The sequence below is a fragment of the Bos javanicus genome, chromosome 15 (assembly GCF_032452875.1).
Source record: "Bos javanicus breed banteng chromosome 15, ARS-OSU_banteng_1.0, whole genome shotgun sequence".
In the NCBI taxonomy this organism is placed as follows: domain Eukaryota; kingdom Metazoa; phylum Chordata; class Mammalia; order Artiodactyla; family Bovidae; genus Bos; species Bos javanicus.
In genome coordinates, this window is record NC_083882.1 from 50,437,132 (window position 1) to 50,454,213 (window position 17,082).

Below are 17,082 nucleotides of genomic sequence, written 5' to 3' on the forward strand. Positions count from 1 at the left end.
TCAACTAAAAAATATATATAACAATCTAAAAGTTTGAGAGTTGTGGGGATTTTTTCAGCAGACATACTGAGGACTTCAAACCCATGAGACAGCATCTCAAGTAACAGAAAACTGCTCTGAGGAGTTGAGGAGGGGTACCTAGGATATATAGGAATTTTGCAACAAAGGCAGGTAGTCAGATCAAAAGATTACTGTTAAAAATAGACTAGTTATCTCAAGTTACAGAATTTAATAGTTTTCTATATACAGGAAGATACAAGAGTCCGGGTATGTACATCTCAAGTATCTGGGGCCATATCTTGGGTTTTCTCATCCTGAATTCCCTTAGGGCTCACCCCTGTGAGTGGCTGTGAGTGGCTGCAGTGTGGTAGCTGCTAGATGGCAAGTATTCTTTGTTTCCTTTCTGAGTTCTCACTGCTGACTGTGAAATCCTTTGTTTGCTGTTCTGGCAGGAAATATTTTATTTTTCAAGAGGCTTGGCAACTTCCTATAGAAGCCCTTCCTTGACCTTCCCAGAGGGCAGATTTTTGGCAAGGCTCCCAAATAAGTCACTTTAGTAAACTCACAGGCTTAAATAAAAGAGAGGAAGGTTCTTCCTTGGATGCCCCACCTCAATTCTAGAAGTAGTGATTACTCTTTATATCTTCTCTCATAGGTTCTTTGTATTTCTCTTTTAACTTTTACTAGCCAATTTCCCCACTAGTATACTTTTTAATAGCAGAATTCTTTATATTAAATTTTCCCTTTTCAAATCATTATGTGGTCTCTGTCTCCTGTTGGACCCTTAACAACACAGCATTCAATTTAAAATAAATTTATTACCCTTCTCTTTGACTTCAGTTGTTTCTCATGTATGTTTGCTGACATCACATTATCAATAACATGGTCAGTTTATAACCAAGAATCTATTGCCGGTGGTCAATGCACTGACAATGATTTCCGAAATGCAACAGTATCACAATTACTAAGACTCTCACTTGTGGTTGATTGGATGAGATTCAGGTGGAAGGTGCAATGTTAAGTTACATGGTGACTGTAGTCTCCCATTTTTATCAAAAAACATTTGCTATCAAGATTATGGAATGAACTGACTGTTGGTATCTTCACTGAAAACCTTAGGTAGGAAAATTATTCAATTAGGACAGCCACTGACAATTCAAGATGTGTGGAAGTCAGAGGGCTGCTATAGGAACCTTTAAGGTTCCTTTATCTTATCTCCTTTATCTCCTGCACCCAAAGATCATAAGTTCTAAAAATATCCAGCAGATGATGTAACTGAAAGAGTAACAGAATTTCAAGGCAGCCTGAATGTTCACTTTTGATACATTGTCTTTCATTAAGTCAGAACACTGAAAAATACAGGGAATTAAAAACTGAGGAAGTAATATGATCTTCACTCCCAGAATGTGGACCTTTGCATGAATAAGCCCCAAAATCTCAAAATCTTTTAAGATTTCACACCAGAAGAAAGAATTCTATTCTCATTTTACAGAGGATAATTATTTTATCATGTCTGGACACCTCACAAAACCAAGCCTGAGTACAGTGCCTTACAACATGGTGCTTCTCCCATGCAAGGTCTGCCCCCATCATTTCTCACTGTACCCAAGCCAATAAGCAATCATATCTCAGCAAAGCATGAACAGGGTAATGGTATTGAAGTTTTGGGAGAAAATGGCTTAACCACTGACGTCACTACAGAATCTACCTAAACGTACTAGCTGAAACACTTGTAAACCTGGATCTTGAAAGTGTTAGATTTGAGACAGCAGAGGAAGTGACTGGTGATATAAGTTGACATAGAGAATAATTTATTGACATGAGGACACTCATACATGATTGGAGTTCAGCATTACATCAAAGAAGCCTGCAAACTATCATAATGCACTGCTGAGATGGTTGTTTGAAACTTTAACATGATGATTTACCTATAGAAAATTTGGTAGAGATGCCATATCTGCTTGGCAAAATATATAGATATCTAAAGGAGGTGAAAATATTAGAATGGATTTATCATGTAGGACCAGATAATTTATCACATGATTATTTTCTCTGGGAGGAAAGAAAGGATATTCCCTCACTGAGGCAATAAAGAATGTGTCTGCAAGAGAGTATCTGGTGTCTTTGAATAGTTCGGTAGTTGCTGTGCTCTGTAGCCTGGACTTGGTAGTGAAAGCTGCTTCTGTGGAGCAACTCCCCACTAACAATGAGAATAGGGAGATTTTGAGACCACATGGCAGTACTTAACAATCAGAAGTAAGCTAAATAACTGCAGTAGAGAGTAGCAAGTCTTGAATGACAATCAGGGTGGCAGCACCCATAATGATCGGTTGCATTAGAGGATGGCATTGAAGACAAGCTAAGTAGACAGTGACTAGGCATTACTTGAAATACACTTAAAACAGAGAATTTCTGACCATCAGACTGGCGTCAACCACTCTAACAGGAAGCTGTGACTCCTCAGATTATCTGAAAGACTTAAGTCACTTCACATACCGGGTGGTCATCAACTGGATGTGAGTCTTGGTTCCCTAGATGAAATAACCTGCCATGCCATTATAAGTACGCAACTACAACAGCAAAAAATACCCAGGTCTTTCCCCAAGTAGACATATGTCCATTTACAAAAGTTCTTGTTCACTGGGGAAAGACAAATACCCAGATTCTTTGAGGACTATTGATATAGGATATAATATCTCACTGATATGGGAAACCAAATATACCATCATGTTCTTGTTTGGTTAAAGTATGAGATTATTGAAGCAAGATGATTGATGGAATTCTGGACCAAGTTTATCTCATAGCGAACTTGATGATTTTCAGTTCTACCTGTGTACAGATACACAGCTGTATATACAGATGCCTGAGTATATACCTGGCAAGATTACATTTAGTAGCTGGTGAAATCTCATGTTATTACTCTATCTGGGATGTTTAAACCATCATGGTGGGAAAGACAAAGTGCAAGTTCCCATTCACATAATTTATTTATACAAAGCACAAACAAATTATGTGAATGAATGGTTGTCCTAGAATCCTATGGAATCTATCACTGGTTTTATGGGTGGATTGGTGGACAATTTGGTGCTAAAAGAAAAGTATAGCCGCTCGGTCATGCCTGACTCTTTGTGACCCTATGGACTGTAGCCTGCCAGGCTCCTCTGTTCTTAAGATTTTCCAAGTAAGAATACTAGAGTGGGTTGCCATTTCCTTCTCCAGGGGATCTTCCAGACCCAAGGATAGAACTTGGGCCTCCTGCATTGCAATCAGACTCTTTATGGTCTGAGCCACAAAATATAATACAACAGCAAAACAGTCCCACACATGGTGGTCATAAAAGAAAATGATGAAGAAAAATTCTCATAATATGCAGTTCTCTTGGTTGTCAACATTGTGTAGAAAGAGAGGTTATCTGACTTACGTGGATATACATGGACTTCTGTACTTTTCTGAAAGGTGTGGCTAGTTGGTCATGGGATAGAATAAGATCATCTCTCTTCTCTTTGAAAGAAGAGAAAAAAGGAAGTCTGTAGAAGATGTATGTGAAGTACATATTGAAGAGGTCATAAAGAGTGAAAATCTTTTATCTCATGCAAAGTTAAAGAGTTAATCACTCAGTCATGTCTGACTCTTTGTGACCCCATGGACTGTAGCCCACCAGGCTCCTCTGCCCTTAGTATTCTCCAGGGAAGAATATTGGGGTGGGTTGACATTCTCTTCTCTAGGATATCTTCCTGACCTGAGGATCAAACCTGGGTCTCCAGCATTGCAGACAGATTCTTTACCGTCTGAGTCATAAGAGAAGCCCCTTACCTCATGCTACCACCCACCAAATCTCATGCTACTACCCACCAAACAGTACACACCTCAGTGGAGGAATTCAATAACCAAGTGGAGAGAACCTACATAGAAATATCACTGGGCCTTAGCTCCACTGATGCTGGTACAGTGGGCCCATAGATGGAGTCATAATGGCAGAGTTAGAAATAAAGCATGAGCCAAAAGTATGAGCTCTCTTTTCTCAAGGCTGATCATGGGGAAACAGTACAATCCTCATTCCTGGGATGTTAAAAATGTTATTACAAGTGTTTAATGTTCAGCTAACAGCAGCAAAACTGATCCAGAGCACTTGATATGACATTTTACATTCACACTGGGAATGCCCCTATAACATAATAAAGGAAAAAAATAAATTTACCTACATAAGATCCAATGTTAGGTTACACTGACGTATATTTTAGGATCCACTCTCTATATATATCTGTTTTGGAAGCATGCAGAGAACTGAGAGTTTTAAGAAAAAAAGTTCAATTATTAGAAGTGTTTTTTGTATATCATTCAGAAAAGAACTGGCTTATTAATAAAGTTTCCTACATAAATCTGAGCTTTTATTGTTGCAGAGTCTGGTGAATATTTTATTCAGGCATCATACTACTTTCAAATATAAATATTTGCTTACATATATTATTTCACTTTATCTTAAAAACAAAAATAATTTTGGTGTTATTAATATGAACTTACTGAATAAGAAAGCTAAGCAAATATCATACAACCTATAAGTTGAATAGTTTGTACTGTTGGAGGCATATCTAGGCATTTGGTGGACAGTTACACCTTTCTACCAAAGCATTCATTCAAAGCACTTAACTCTGAGACAGCTAAAGATTAGATTTGGAGTCGCTTCTGAATTAAGACCTTGATAACAGCCTTTTGAATCTGCTTAGTCTTCACACTGTAGATGATAGGGTTGAGTACAGGAGGAATAAGCAGGAAGATATTGGCCATGATGGTGTGGACAAAGGGAGGTGCTGAATGGCCATAGCGATGGACAAGAGACAGGCTGATGAGAGGGATGGAGAAGATGGCAACAGCACTGATGTGGGAAATGCAGGTGTTGAAGGCTTTCTGCCTGCCCTCTATGGAGGCGATGCTGAGGACAGATCGGATGATCAGTACATAGGAGAGCAAGATACAAGGACAGTCAAACCCTGTCGTGGAGAAGAGTGCAAACAGACCAAGGATGCTGTTGATTCTGTTGTCTGTGCATGAGAGTTGAATGAGATCAACATGGTAGCAGTAAGAATGTGAGAGGACCATAGAACTGCAGAAGGACAGCCTCTTGACAACGAGCACAACTGGCAACATCACAGCAACATTTCTTGTCAACATGCTCATCCCAATCTGGGCGATCCTGGCATTGGTGAGGATGGTGGTGCATCTCAGTGGATCACAGATGGCCACAAAACGGTCAAAGGCCATGGCCAGCAAAACCCCAGACTCCATGAAAGTAAATCCATGGAGAAAGAACATCTGAGCAACACAGGCATTTAAGTTGATCTCTCGGGCTTCAAACCAGAAGACACCAAGGGTAGTGCAAAGTGTGCACAGGGATAAGCTCAGGTCTGTGGCTGAAAGCCTAGAGAGGAAATAATACATGGGCTCATGAAGGCTCTGTTCACGGAGGACCACAAACAGGATCATACTGTTTCCAGAGAGGGTGCCGGCATACAGGAGGCAAACAGGGATGGAGACCCAGATCTGGGCCGCTCTCAGTCCTGGAATACCCATCAAGAGGAGGGTCAGAGGCTGAGCGCTGGTATTGTTGAGGACCCACATAATGAGGGGCTGAGAAGACAGGGATATTTGAATAATTAAACATAACATATGATAAAAATATAGCTTATCATTAGACACTCTGAGAGTCACTAAATTACTATTACTGATCTAGGAATTTTAGTATTTTATGAGTTTTATAGAGCCACAAGTTTCTTTCCCTGACTCTCAGTATTTCTCATTTTTGAGAATTGAAGATTCCCTGAATTATTTTACATCAAATTTTCTTAAGTCTATAATTGTCTTTGGTGGCAACAATAACACAGTTCAATTTTTCTTAACTATAAAAGTCCCCAGTAGAATACCTAAACAATATGCTGATAAATCTGGTTTCCAGGATATTTTTAATAATGTACTGATCCTAGAATAAAGAACCAAAAAAATCAGTTCATAATTGAAATGTGGATATTACTAGGTTTTCCTAGGATATATCCAGAAGTATGTAAAGAATCTGACCGTAATGCAGGAGACCTGGGTTCAATCCCTGGGTAGAGAAAATCCCCTGGAGAAGGGAATGGCAACCTACTCTAGTACTCTTGCCTGGAGATTTCCATGGACAGAGGAGCCTGGAAGGCTATAGTCAGTGGGATCACAAGAGTTGGATACAACTGACTAACACACACATGTCTAAGGCATCTCCAAGACTCAGATGTTTATATATATGATGATGGGCCAAAGAATCACACTAAGAAAAATCAGCATATTTCTCATTCGTTGAAATTTCCCTGTGTTGTTGACAAATACTAGTAAGAACTATATGATTTTACCCATACACTAACTCTAGAAGGTAGGTAGTATGTATAAATGTATATATGGCATATGAGGAAATGAAGACTTAATTAAATAATCCCCAGGTTGATCTTTAAAGATAAAGATAACAATTGTTGAGAGAAACCACATATTTAGCAAAGGTGAAGGAAAGAAGGAAAGTATAAAAGGAAGGAAGGAAGAAAAAAAGACAAAACTTGCCATTATTTTAACACAGTCCAGTAACACCTCATTTTGATAAATTTGCCAAGCTACTGCTAAAATGGCTTCCTTGGTAGCTCAGTGGTAAAGAATCCTCCTGCAATGCAAGAGACATGGGTTCTATCCCTGGGTCAGGAAGATCTCCTGGAGAAGGAAAGGGCAACCCACTCCAGGATTCTTGCCTGGGAAATCCCATGGATAGAGGAACCTGGTGGACTACAGTTCATGGGGTCACCAAAGAGTTGGGCATGACTTAGCGACTAAACAATTACTGAACCACAAAGGCTAGCATTTCTTAAATACAAACCATGTGACAGATGTTATTACCTTCATATCCATAATCTGATCTAATAATCATAACTATCCAATCAAGTATCAAAAAATGTTATCTCTAATATATAAATGGGGAAACTGATGTTTAAAGTGGTTAAGTTAATTTGCCCCAAATTATGGAGTTAGATATAGAAGAGCTGAAGTTGGAACGTTCAAGTATGACCCCAGTGCGCGTATGACCTCATTCAGTGAGGCTGAGGCACATAGAGAAGTGGTCTCTAACATAGTCCGACAAATGTCCATGACAAATATTTTTTAGATGTTTACTTTCAGACACCTAAAATGTTAATTCCATGCCAGTTGTGTGGGTATGATGCTGCTTAGGCTTCTCAAGAAAAGAATCTCATCATGAATAGTTTTGTGTGCAAAGGGCCCAGAGAATTAGATGTTGAGGATATACCCAGTATGGAAAACAATGCCAAAGTATAATAGAACAACCAAATTCAGTTGAATCATTTTGGTGACCATCTCATTTATCTACCACTTACATATTATTCTGATGACCTCTTCTTTCTGGAAATTTCCTTTCTATATATATATATATATTATATGGCATAACTATATGCCACTTAGCAACTTCCCCCTGAACCCCCACCAAAGGATTCTGCATCAATAGCAACACTCATTTATTAAAAATCTTTTCTATGATAGAAAAATATAAATGAAAAAAATAATACTTTAAGCTGAATAAAAATTAGAAAAACACATATCAGAACCTGTGAGGCAATGCACTGGAGTGCAGTATATTAACCTGAAAAATATACATTTATTAGAAAACAATGATGGGCTTCCCTGGTGGCTCAAATGGTAAAGAATCCACTTGCAAGGAGAGACCTGGGTTTGATCCCTGGGTTAGGAAGATTCCCTGGAGGAGGGAACGGCAACCCACTCCAGTATTCTTGCCTGAATAATCCCCATGGACAGAGGAGCCTGGAGGGCTACAGTCCATGGGGTCGCAAAGAGTCGGACACAACTGAGCAACTAAGCACAGCTCATATTGGTCACAACCACATTGTTTTAATGAAACTTTCTTTTATTCAACACAGAAAGCAACGATATAAAACATTTTTTGTTTTCAGCTTAAGATGTTAGGAAAATATTTAAATAAATTCAAAAAATGAGCACAAATTCATGCATTAACAATAAAACCAAAGTAGATTATTTAAAAAGAAAATATGTGAACTTTTTCAAGAAAATTTTAGAAAAAGCATGACTAACTGGATGAGAAATGATAAGAACAGAGAAGTAAAACTTTATAATAGAATAGTATGCATAAGTATAATACTATATTTGGCAACAGATACAAAATAGATAACATTTATAGAAAAACAATCACCAAATGGGCCCATGCTATCCATGCAATGACTATACCAACAGAGCAAGGGAAGCAAATGATGATTTTTTCAAAAGATGAGGAAGAAATCAGAAAATTCAGTGGCAATCTATGATAAAATTCTTAATATATAAAATGCAAATAGTGTTCCAAATGAAAGGTATCTTTCCGAAATTTGGAGCAAATGTATTTACCAGTGACCTGTGAAAAGCAGATCTGTTAAAGTTAGTGACTGCTGCTGCTGCTACTAAGTCGTTTCAGTCGTGTCCAACTCTGTGTGACCCCATAGATGGCAGCGCACTAGGCTCCGTCTCCAGGCAAGAACACTAGAGTGGGTTGCCATTTCCTTCTCCAATGCATGAAAGTGAAAAGTGAAACGGAAGTCGCTCAGTCCTGTTCGACTCTTAGAGACCCCATGGACTGCAGCCTACCAGGCTCCTCCGTCCATGGGATTTTCCAGGCAAGAGTACTGGAGTGGGGTGCCAATGCCTTCTCCAAAGTTAGTGACAAGATAAAGATATTGTTAGGGAGGGGAAAATTTCCCCCCTACCCATACTTAGTTTTTGGCTAATCTACTAATTAAATTGACACCAGGCAGATTATCAGGTGAAGCTCACACACACACACCCCCACACACATATTAAATTTGATTTCTACATGTGGAGTGTGGAGGTCTCATAGAAATGGAACCTAAGAAGTGGCCAAAGCTGGCAGCTTTATACTCTTAAGACAAAGAAACAGCATATTTGTGAGGAAATGACCAGACAAAGAAACTTAGGCTTGGGTGCTTAATTAGTGACACATCTAAACAGAGTTTTGGTTTGGGGTGGTAAATTAGTAAAGAAGTAGCGAGGTCTGTCTGTACAGCCCTCTGGGCTCTGAATTCGCTGTCTCTGATGATAAGGTCCTTTCTTTACCCTACAGTACAGGGAAGGTTTCACGTGGGAGATTTATTTCCTACTTTAAGAAAGAGAGAAGATAGTCAGAGTGTCCTTCTTGCAAAAGGTTGTTTCTAAAGTAACTTTAAATTCAAAATAATCAACATGCCATTTGGGATGGGCTGCCCTGAGCCCCAATGATATTTATTAACACAACTACTATTCAACATTTAATGGAACAGTCTTCATAAATGAAAAAACAAGTAAATAAAAGGAGATAGTGTTATCTTTGAGACAAAACAAAAATGTCTTTATTTAAGTTTTAATTAATCATTTAAAAGAATAGACTGAAAACTCTTAAAAACAGGATCTGCCAAAGTGATGGTATAGACGATCAATATCACAAATTAATAGCTTTTTCTGCCACAGAAATTAACCACTGAGAGTAAAGTCACAGATGTAGAAAACAAACTTGTTACCAGAGGCTAAAGGTGGGGTGGGGAAGGGATAAACTGGAAGATCGAGACTGACAAACTATCATGTGTGAAATAGATAACTATTAAGAACCTGTTGTACAGCTCGGGGAACTCCACTCAATGTTCTATAATGGCCTATATGAGAAAAGAAATTTAAAAAGTGTGGATATATGTATATGTATAACTGATTCACTTTGCTGTACACCTGAAAATAACACAACATTGTAAACCAACTATACTTCAATAAAAATTTTTTAAAAAAGAAATTAACTGCTGAGGAAATTTTATAAAAGTAATGATTTATTTATAATAGCTACAAAGCTATAAAATGCATTCATATGACAGAAGTTTGTGTTTGGCAGAGATAGGGGAGGTCTGTAAAAATTTACTGAAGAACATTAAGTCCTTTATTCCTTTCCTAAAAGTAAGAATGAATATTCAACAGTGAAAAGATGTGAATTTTCCCATTAACACTCCCATAAATTCAAAGTGTTATCAGTCAATAACACAAAAGTTTTTAATGGATAGTGACAGATGCATTATAAAATGTATTAGGTACTACAAATGTGCAAATATATTTGGTATAATATTAAAGCAACAAAGATGGGATATCCTTTGATATGTCAAAATGTAATTGAAAGTTATTATCATTAAAAAAATGTACTGGTCAAAGGTTTAAAAATATATACCCCCAGAACAGAAGAGTATTTCCAAAAAATGTTTAAATGAAGATAAAGAATATAATGACAATGGCATGTTACCAGGAAAAATTTGATATAATAAATAATACTTGGGCAGTTGGTTAACAATTTATAATAATATGAAAGGATCCCTATTTCACACATCTCTGCACTTGGGTTAAAAATTTCAAGGCCAAAAAAAGCTATAATAATTACTATTAGAATAAATAAGGGAAAATGCATATTTTTTAGGGAGTGCCTTCTTAAATAAGATGAAATGAAAACAGTTAAGTAAAATACCAATACAGAACACAGTATGTCAAACTTAAATACAACTGGTTACGAAAGATACGTGTAAGTAAAATAAGTTGTACAGCAAATATACACATTATAATGCCAAAGCCAAAGAATATTGTTGCATCTGATTTAAAGTAGATTGTGTATGTGTTATTTATTTGATGACGGTCTGTGGTTAGATACATGGTAAGAGAGTTTGGAACAGGAACAATAACACTTAACAAATTTTTGTGTCCAGAGGTTTTGATCATGGATGTTGGGATGTATTATTCTGGCCCATTACAATAATAAAGATGAAGGTACGAGTCCTTGCTCCTACACTGACATTGGTGAGAGGTAGACCTTGGTAACCCATTCCCATCTAAGATTCCTTACCCATAAACCTTGGACTTAAATATCCATGGTTCCAAACTCCTAATTTATCTCATATACACACTACTATATATAATATAACTAACCAACAATGACCTACTGTATAGCACAGAGAACTATACTCAATTTCTTACAATGGAAAAGAATCTGAAATACTTATACATATGAGTATAACTGAATCATTTGCTGTACACTAGAAACTGATACAAACATTGTGAATTAACTATATTTCAATTAAAAAATAAAATCCCTGGTCTGCCAATATCCAGTTGTTTCTATAATGATCAAATGCCAAGATGTATTTGAAGTACTTCTTTCTAAACATAAAAGTTTTCTTAGAAGCTCAGACTGTGAGGATCCTGTAAAAAAGGTGGAACTGATGCCAAGTGAAAGAATTCAAAAAACTTACTTTCTAACAAATAGGGAGACAGAAATCAAAATTAAAAGCTGTGTGAAATAACAATAAAATATATGATAAATATCAAATTGGGGCTGCAGAGAAGTACAATTCACTCAATTTCTTGATAGAACTGAATTTAATGCTTTTCCTGTAGACATATATGTGCTTGCAAACGTGTCACTTAACTTTCACAAGCTCTAGCTTTGGGGCTGTCACTGTGATCACTCTACTCTCCCTTTTCAGGTGTGCAGTCTTTTGCCTCCCCTCTCCCCATCCCTCCCTCTGCTCTGTCCTTTGCCCTTCTGATGAGCTTTCAACAGTCCCTCTTCTTGGTCTGCACGTTCTGGTCCTAGCATCTTACCTGGTTCCCAACAGAGGGGTAGCTGCCTTTTCCTCTACTGCTCAGCCAGTTGTACAGTATAGCTCTCAGACCCAGCCTTCTGAGGAGCCCAGCATGTGACTCAGCCCTACTGCCAAGAGACCCTTGTGGCTTGGAGTGAGTAAAATTAGATGAGCAGCATAATCCTAGGTGGAAGACTAGAATTTCCCAAGAGGCTCACCTGGAAAATACTAAATAGTATGTTTCAGACTGAAGAAAATCTAAATAATATGTTTGCCATCTCCCTTTTAGTTATTTCACTATCTTTACAAAATGTTCCATAAACTTGAACAGTCTTTTTTTTCCTCCATTAATTTTCAATTTTGTTTAGTGCTGTGCAGGTTGCAGACAAGAAATGCCCTTATCATTATCTCCTTTCTTCATTCCCAGATATTAATATAGTCACCTACACCATAATATTTTCCTGAATATTTATATAAATTTATATATGGCAGTGGAGAAGGCAGTGGCACCCCACTCCAGTACTCTTGCCTGGAAAATCCCATGGATGGAGGAGCCTGATTGGCTGCATGCAGTCCATGGGGTCGCTAAGAGTCGGACATGACTGAGCGACTTCACTTTCACTTTTCACTTTCATGCACTGGAGAAGGAAATGGCAACCCACTCCAGTGTTCTTGCCTGGAAAATCCCAAGGAAGGGGGAGCCTGGTGGGCTGCTGTCTATGGGGTCGCACAGAGTTGGACACGACTGAAGCAACTTAGCAGCAGTAACAGCAGCATATATGGCAGAGGCTTTACCGTCTGAGCCACCAGGGAAGTCTGTATGGTCTTAGCAGTTCAGTTCAGTTCAGTTGCTCAGTTATGTCCCACTCTTTGCAACCCCATGACTCACAACACGCCAGGCCTCCCTGTCCATCACCATCTCCCGGAGATCACTCAAACTCACCTCCATCGAGTCATTGATGCCATCCAAGCATCTCATCCTCTGTCGTCCCCTTCTCCTCCTGCCCCCAATCCCTACCAGCTTAAGAGTCTTTTCCAATGAGTCAACTCTTCACATGAGGTGGCCAAAATACTGGATTTTGAGCTTTAGCATCATTCCTTCCAAAGAACACCCAGGGCTAATTCCTTCAGAATGGACTGGTTGGATCTCCTTGCAGTCCAAGGGACTCTCAAGAGTCTTCTCCAACACCACAGTTCAAAAGCATCAATTCTTCAGCGCTCAGCTTTCTTCAGAGTCCAACTCTCACATCCATACATGACCACAGGAAAAACCAGAGCCTTGAGTAGATGGACCTTTGTTGGCAAAGTAATGTCTCTGCTTTTGAATATGCTATCTAGGTTGGTCATAACTTTCCTTCCAAGGAGCAAGTGTCTTTTAATTTCATGGCTGCAGTCACCATCTGTAGTGATTTTGGAGCCCAGAAAAATAAAGTCTGACACTGTTTCCATTGTTTCCCCATCTATTTCCCATGAAGTGATGGGACCGGATGCCATGATCCTCGTTTTCTGAATGTTGAGCTTTAAGCCAACTTTTTCACTCTCCACTTTCACTTTCATCAAGAGGCTTTTGAGTTCCTCTTCACTTTCTGCCATAAGGGTGGTGTCATCTGCATATCTGCATATCTTTGGGATGGGAATGAAAACTGACCTTTTCCAGTCCTGTGGCCACTGCTGAGTTTTCCAAATTTGCTGGCATATTGAGTGCAGCACTTTCACAGCATTATCTTTCAGGATTTGGAATAGCTCAACTGGAATTCCATCACCTCCACTGGCTTTGCTCATAGTGATGCTTTCTAAGGCCCACTTGAGTTCACATTCCAGGATGTCTGGCTCTAGGTCAGTGATCACACCATCGTGATTATCTGGGTCGTGAAGATCTTTTTTGTACAGTTCTTCAGTGTATTCTTGCCATCTCTGCCTAATATCTTCTGCTTCTGTTAGGTCCATACCATTACTGTCCTTTATCGAGCCCATCTTTGCATGAAATGTTCCTTTGATAGTGAGTGTGTATTTCTGAATGTCACTATAAGCCAGATAGGAGTATATGTTTTGAGCAACCTATAGTTATTACCTAGGTGGGATGGTAAAGTTTCCAGATTATAGAGTAAAACCTATAAGGTAGGCCCCAATTCTCTCACAATGTTACCAATCTAGAGAAAATCAGAAAGAGGCTCGGTTTATTTCAGATCTTGCAGAAACCCTTTTGAAGAACATTTCGGGCTGGCTGACACATTTGTCCGTAGGTTGTTAAAGGAAAGTTGAAAAGATGTTATTCTTGCCCATATGTTTCTGCTATAAAAGCAGGTAAAAATCAATGCTTTCAAGCAAAGACTCAGGTCAAGTGAGATTAAATACTGAAAAGGTGTTGGGTAGATAAGAACCAGATGAGTTTTTGTGTCATTGACTCTTAGGTGGTGGTCACCAGAGGGATCAAGGTGTATGAACCTGCAGAATACCAGCAGTGTGAGGTACACACAATCCTTCCATAGCCAGCAGGGCAACCACTAGTATGAGAAGAGGATGTAAGTGTCTCGTGAGTCTGGTGATAAAGTAAACCTTTCTGTTAGAACATTTTAAGGTATGGTTAATTGCTTAGTGATTCCATAGCTACTGAATAATGACCTGTATTTGTTTATTGAATACCTTTTCTGTGCCATGCCAGGTGCTAGGAAAATCTAGCACCAAATCCATCTTGCAGCCTATTTTTATAAATAAACTTTTATTGGAACACAGCCATATGCACATATTTATATATTGACTATGTCTGCTTTTATGCCATAATGACTAAGCTGAAGTTGCAACAGAGATTATATAGCCAACAAAGCCTAAAATGTTTATGATTTTTTTCAGAAAAAAATTTACTGATCCTCCAAGTAAGAAGAGTCACACCCTAAATGCATTACAAATGCACAATTGGTCAGTCAGCTATCTTCCAGCCCAACTTCTCATGGTAATTGTCATAGGGTCAAAACTAACTCGGTATCTGTAAGTACACTGCTATGGGGCTTTAAGCCTCTCTTCCTCCCCTGAAAAGTGGCCCAAGTGTTGTGTTGTTTTAATTCAAAAGCAGGGGGCTACAAGATAGAGCCCATTATTTATAGACCTCTGCCTGTCTCATTGGATATCTGTCTGTCCATATATCTGAATATTTCTACAGAAGGGAAAAATGGTTTGTGAAACTGTTAATTGCTCAGTTGTATCCGACTCTTTCCGATGCCATGGACTGTAGCTCACTAGACTCTTTGACCATGGAATTTTACAGGCAAGAATGCTCAAGTGTGTAGCCATTCCCTTCTTCAGGGAATCTTTCTGACTCAGGAATAGAACTCAGATCTCCTGCATTGAAGGCAGATTCTTTACCATCTGAGCCACCTACATATCTTTGTACAATGTTTTCTAAAATTCTATAAGTAAATTCCAAAGTTGAGGACAATACAGGACTTTTAAACAGTTTGCAGGGAAATTTTAAACTCCTTTGTAACAAGGTATACCAATTTATACTTCTACCAGCCATGTAAAAGGAATTTTCACCTCGGGGTCTGTGAAGATGATATTCTTTTTAGATGTTCACTAATTTGATAACTGAACATTTTTTTTTTACTGTTTCTTCAGATGATGAACATAGGCCAACCTTGTGGCTGTTATCAATCACTTCTTTCTGAGAGTTCTTATCCAGGGTATCCTGAAAATTGTCCCTCTTCATGAGGATGTCAGTCCTCTGAGCCAACTGTTCACAGCCATGACTTTGTGACAATTTGTGACATCCTGGGAAAATATATGTATTTATATCATCAATGCCTTAACAGTGGGGACCTTGGGATGGTTAAAACACTATGCTTTGAGTTGGGAGTATTTTCTACAACATCCTTGAATAACCCTGTCCCTGATCTGTTTGGTTCTAACTCTACAGATGATGGGGTTGAGCATGGGAGGTACCAGGAGATAGAGAATAGCAAACATAACATGTACTACTCAGGGCACATGATGTCCAAAGTGGTGGGTAAGGAAAGTAAAGAGCAGAGGTGTAAAAAGCCAAGATGACACAGATACAGAAGGCACATGTGCCAAAAGCCTTGAGCCGGGCTTCACTGGAGGGTAATTGCAGCACAGCTCTCCAAATCATCCCATAGGATACACTGATGACAATAACGTCAAAGTCCTAACATCAAACCTACTCATACAGCTGATGCCAATTCTTAAAGGTAATATATATGTATAGGAAAGGATTCAGGAAATACATGCAAATGATATAACATTTAAGAATAACAGTGAGATTTGTGGTATTTTGATTTTTTTTTTTTTTGCATCTTTAGCTATTTTTTAAAATTATCAATGATTGAGGAAGTTTAATTTCAGTATGAGGAAAAAAGTAACTGAAATAACAACAAAAGTGTACAGAAGTTCATTTAGTGCCAAAGCCTACATAAATGCAATGGACAATCTGAGAACATGAGGAACTTTGGAATAAAATCCAGAAAATTTGAAAGTCTACGTATAACATTGTTGCCAGAAATCACAACTTATTGAGACTCCTAACAATAAGAATTAGGTAGACTAAACGCTGGTCTCTCTTACCAAAATTTGCTGATTCCCTGATGACAATGGATTTCAAATGAAGAAGTTCTGGGAAAGAAGAAGGAAGAAGAATCTCTTTGAACATAGCTATGATGTAGGGTTCATAGTAGCAAGAAAGTACCTAGAAATTTCATTATTTGTTAATATTCAATTCCCTTTTAAATTAAAATTTTAAACTAGCTTAGAAAACTACATGTCCTGTATTGTTTTCTTATTTTTAACTTTATTGAGCCACATGTAATATACAAATAGTTGCACATATTTAAGGCATACATTTTTACATAAGGGATTTGGACATAGACATATATCAGTGATGCCATCACCACAATTAAAGTAATGAATACATTTATCACATTTACCGCATTTGTATTTTTGTCCACACTCACTACTCTCTTGTCAAAGTCAGTGATGAAGAAGGTTCTAAAATCCAGGCTCTTAATTTACTAAAACCAATGTCAGATGAAGGTGCTTTAAGAGAAATCAGGAGTACGTTTGCTTTCTCAGAAGAAGCAGCTATTGGAGCCTAAAAGTACCTCCAGAAATAAATGGGTATTCTGAAGGACCTTTGTCAAAATTCCCAAATTTTAGAGCTGTAAGGAATCATGATTCCATTATCAGTAAATCGGTTAATGAATGTGTGTCTATATTTCATTTTAAAATTAGCTTTATGGCTGCATAAGTGGGGCAATAACATGCAAATATTTAATACATAGTTTAATGATTTCTGACACAAGTAAATGTCTGTGTTATTACCCATGCAATTAAGATATAGAAATTTTCCATCACTTCATAAAGAGTTTCAATAGGGACAGAG

At 38.1% G+C, this 17,082-nt stretch overlaps 2 protein-coding genes across 2 annotated transcripts in view; one reads left to right on the plus strand and one right to left on the minus strand.

Annotated features, from left to right (window-relative positions):
* LOC133226772 (olfactory receptor 51F1-like) overlaps positions 1 to 17,082 on the plus strand; it is a 460,311-nt gene that overhangs the window by 351,087 nt on the left and 92,142 nt on the right. The window lies entirely within an intron of this gene.
* On the minus strand, positions 4,666 to 5,646 carry LOC133261361 (olfactory receptor 51F2). The gene has a single exon (XM_061439854.1). It carries the CDS (start codon positions 5,614 to 5,616, stop codon positions 4,666 to 4,668), a length of 951 nt encoding a protein of 316 aa, XP_061295838.1. The 5' UTR covers positions 5,617 to 5,646.

What these genes read in the sequence shown, in the direction of transcription:
- LOC133261361 (XM_061439854.1), bottom strand. Translation starts at nt 5,616, where the DNA reads ATGTGGGTCCTCAACAATACCAGCGCTCAGCCTCTGACCCTCCTCTTG.